Below are 3,783 nucleotides of genomic sequence, written 5' to 3'. Positions count from 1 at the left end.
TTTACAACACTGTTCCAGAACAGTTTAACCCAAATATTCAGATGTGTCCAGCACATTTTTATGGTTTCCTGATCCAGGTAGAGTAGACTACAATGCCGGCTGTTCAATAATGTTCTTTTTAGCAGCATCATATGACCCCTTTAAAAAATGATCAATAGGCAGCCATACTTTTTGGGGGACAGAGAATTAGCTACCCACTGGTAGAGATACAAAACACCAACAGAAATTAGGAGTCATGCAGACACAGTGAGAAACCCAGAGATGAGGAGACAGAATCATGATCATTGCAGTAAAGTGAAGAGGAAGCAGGGAGGTTTTTGAGAAACACGCTTTAAATATCATCAAAAATTCAAACTCGCCATTTAATACACAGCCAGAAAATCAGATATTCAGCTTCCCATATCTGCTCAAGCTCCTATCATCTTAAGCTCATCTGAAACTAACCGTAAGAATCAAGTAGCCTTACACCAATGCTTTTACATGCTCCTTTTTGACCTTGCGCTCATGCTTTCACCTGAATATGCAGGGTAGACAAATGGAAGCATTCTTCAAACAGAATCATAGCAGCTCTATACTTAGTATTGCAGGACTGCATCCTTCAGTTGTCTTTTTCAGGACTGGTAGAGAGCGATAAAGAAAAATTTAAAAGGATTTTATAACTTTTTTCTGTTTTGAGGAGCATCATATGGCATTCAAGATACAAAGCAAGTGCACAAGAGTTAGTTTTCAATTCCATTTTACACCATTGCTTGTTATATTCAACCTGTGCACTCATTAAAATCCATTATGTACTGAATTATGTATTATGTAAAATCCATTATGTGTTCTTTCACTTCCTTAACCTCTTTTAAGGCTTTCTGGACAGTCATGCACTTATTTACTCCTGTATGGCACCGTTTTTAGACAGGATGTAACAGAAAGGAAGGGGAAAACTATCACACACTCACACACATAGGTATAATCTTTGACAAGGCCATAATGTTGAACATTATTTGAAGAATCTGTGATTCAATGTATAATGCAGCAAACAGTCTTTAGGGCCTCATGCTGTTCATGAGCAACAAAGTAAAGCCCACTTGATGTAGTTTAAAAAACACTTATCTCTCTCCCACACACACACATAAAACAAACAATATGCAAACAAACGTAATTAAAATTATGCAAAAGGATGTTATACATTGGATTAGACAGCAATTACATCGGCTTCGTCCATGCTTTTACTCTACAGAAGGTGGCTGCATACAGGTAATTTTTTTAACTATTATTTATTTCTATGAAATATAGAGTACAAATCAAGGTTTGGACACATTTATCATGACCTTTTGATCTTAAAGGTTAATTTTTGTTGAGAAATATACATAGTGTCTGTTTATGAATGTCTTTTAGAAACCTAGTTTTTTTGTAATGTTTTTTTGAGCAGAGTTTGGCTACTTTAAAAAAGCTAGAATATAACATTTAATTTTGATTTGTTTTTAGGTTCGACATTTTCATCACAAAATTTATGTGGAAAATAATAATAAGAATGAATAAAGAATCAGTAGGTGTTTTCATATTTTTGACTGATACTGTGTAGATATAGCCTAACATTTGAATAACCATTTTATTTCATATTTTTTGTTATTTGCACATCTCTGCCATTTACTCTGAAAAGTTTATTAATGCTGCTTTTTTTATTTTAGTAAGGCTAGTTGTCTCAGCCATTCTGCAAAGCAAAAGCCATTGACTTGACCTTTTTCCCCACAAATCTGGCTTTGGATGAAATCCAGCTCAAACAAACAAACAATCAAACAAATAAATAAATAAATAAAACCCGTACAGTAAGCGCCTTTGGAATATACGCTTACGATGTGATTGCTAACTACATTTATAAAAGCTGGCATTGGACTTCACATCTGGCTGCTATCTTCATGCTTCAGTACAATAGGATACAATCTTAAAAAGAACCCAGAATAAAGGAAATAAAAAAAAGTACAAACAATAAACAAGTCATACAAGGACAGTAATTAAGCCTTTGGCACAGTCACTCTTTAAAACAAAAAAAAAATCAAATACAGATTTTACTGATGTACAATGAATCACCCCTCCATCTTTTGCTGAGAAATCTGTCGGAGAGTGTATGTGAGAGGGAGAGAGAGATAGTGATATTTTGGATCATCTGTGGTTTTAGCTTGATAATGATGTTCAGTCCATTCCTTCTTTTTAGTGACGCTGAGGGTCGAGTCTCTCCAATTGAAGTCCATTTGTTTTAGTGCAAACATACAGAGAGACGACCCTCAATAAAACACACACAGACACACATAAGCACACACACGATTAATGCCAGGCAGGGAGCTGATGTGACATTCCATGTCAATGTCCCAAAGAAATGGTCTCCCTTTAACTGGACTTAAAAATTCTAAAAGTCATGGTTCAAAATGTTTACCTCCGCTGTCTTCTCTTCGTTTCAAAAGAAACTTCTTCTGTTTTCTCATCAATTAAAGGACTAGTTCACTCAAAATTGAAAATTCTGTCAAAAAATCCTTGTCATTAAGGAGCTTGAAAGTCTCCTTTATGCATTTGAAACAACATCCACGTGAGTAGATGATGACAAAATAAATTTTTGGTCTCACTATCCCTTTAAATGTGATACTGAAACACGGTTGGCTGAGGAGAAAAAGACGGCTGTGCATAATTTACGGAATGGTTTGATCTGTATCTAAAGAATTCTTGTGAACAAAAATAAAGCTAAAGAAAGGAGACACAAAAATACGACATCTTCAGGTATCAAAAAAATCTTAACCAGCCATCAATGTGCATCTCATCTGTCAGTCATGTGATCACATTATGACCCTTACATGGAACCAAATACAGTACATACACAGCACACTTCCAGTGTCTTCACAGGTCCCGTTAGCTACTCAGGGAGAGAGTGTTCGTTTAGGGGGGATGAGAGAAAGGGATGAAGGCATAGCCAGGGTGTGTTCAGTTGTGTGTTAGACACTGGAAGCGGTTTTTGAAGTACAAGAGGCCATTTTTGGTGTGTGTCGCATCAGATGAAGCAGGAGGGTAGCGGAACCTTGCGTAAGTTTTGTCGCTTTCCGACTGGCCCCACGGCAGCTTGATTTTGGTGGCGTGGTTCACTATGACATCATCACATGACCCAACATGCAGGGAGCCGAGTCCATCGATAAAAAACTCTGTAAAACAAAATATAGAAATTAGGAAATTTTTGTCCCTTTTTGTGTCAGCGTGTTTGTAATTTCTTATAATGACAATTGCTGCTGCTTTAATAAAGCAAAAGGCATATATGCACATAAAATGGGGGCAAAAACAAAAGTGTTGCGTTTATAATTTTGTTCAGTGAATATATATATATTTATTTATATAAAATAGTATAGTTTTAATACAGCAGTCATAACATAATTATCAGCACAACACAAAATACTTATCAGCTTATCAGTATCTTGCCTCAGAATTTAATATTGGTGCATACCTAATTGAGGAGTTTCATTTTTGTGAAATCTTGCTGCAAAATACACCACAATCCTAGAAACACCTACTTTTGTGTTTGGACTCCATTGAAAACTCACCCAAATGCGCAACACGGGCTAGCCGGGGGTCAAAGCCCACCTGCTGCACTTTATCTGTCCTGGCAAGAAAGAAATTGATGACTCCATCAGTGACAACACAGTGAGGAAAGCCCTGGATGATGTGATGGAAGCCTCTCCGCATGTGCAGACAGTCCCCGTCTTCCTCTCCAGCTTCAATTGAGATCGTCTGCCTGTAGGTGGCAGTGTAGCCTGT

The 3,783-nt window shown here is 36.9% G+C and overlaps 1 protein-coding gene across 1 annotated transcript in view; it reads right to left on the bottom strand.

The window, feature by feature from the left end:
* Positions 1 to 2,838: 2,838 nt before the first annotated feature.
* The window catches only part of LOC107733607 (beta-1,4 N-acetylgalactosaminyltransferase 1-like), a 22,998-nt gene continuing 22,053 nt past the window's right edge, over positions 2,839 to 3,783 (bottom strand). The window contains exon 11 of the mRNA XM_016545294.1: positions 2,839 to 3,176. Within this exon, the coding sequence (XP_016400780.1) occupies positions 2,962 to 3,176 (215 nt within the window). The 3' untranslated portion in view covers positions 2,839 to 2,961. The remainder of the gene's footprint in view (positions 3,177 to 3,783) is intronic.

This window comes from Sinocyclocheilus rhinocerous, unplaced genomic scaffold, assembly GCF_001515625.1.
Source record: "Sinocyclocheilus rhinocerous isolate Xijiao unplaced genomic scaffold, SAMN03320098_v1.1 scaffold4023, whole genome shotgun sequence".
NCBI classification, from domain to species: domain Eukaryota; kingdom Metazoa; phylum Chordata; class Actinopteri; order Cypriniformes; family Cyprinidae; genus Sinocyclocheilus; species Sinocyclocheilus rhinocerous.
The sequence above is the reverse complement of the archived record's forward strand: the minus strand, read 5'-3'. Positions and strand labels throughout refer to the sequence as shown.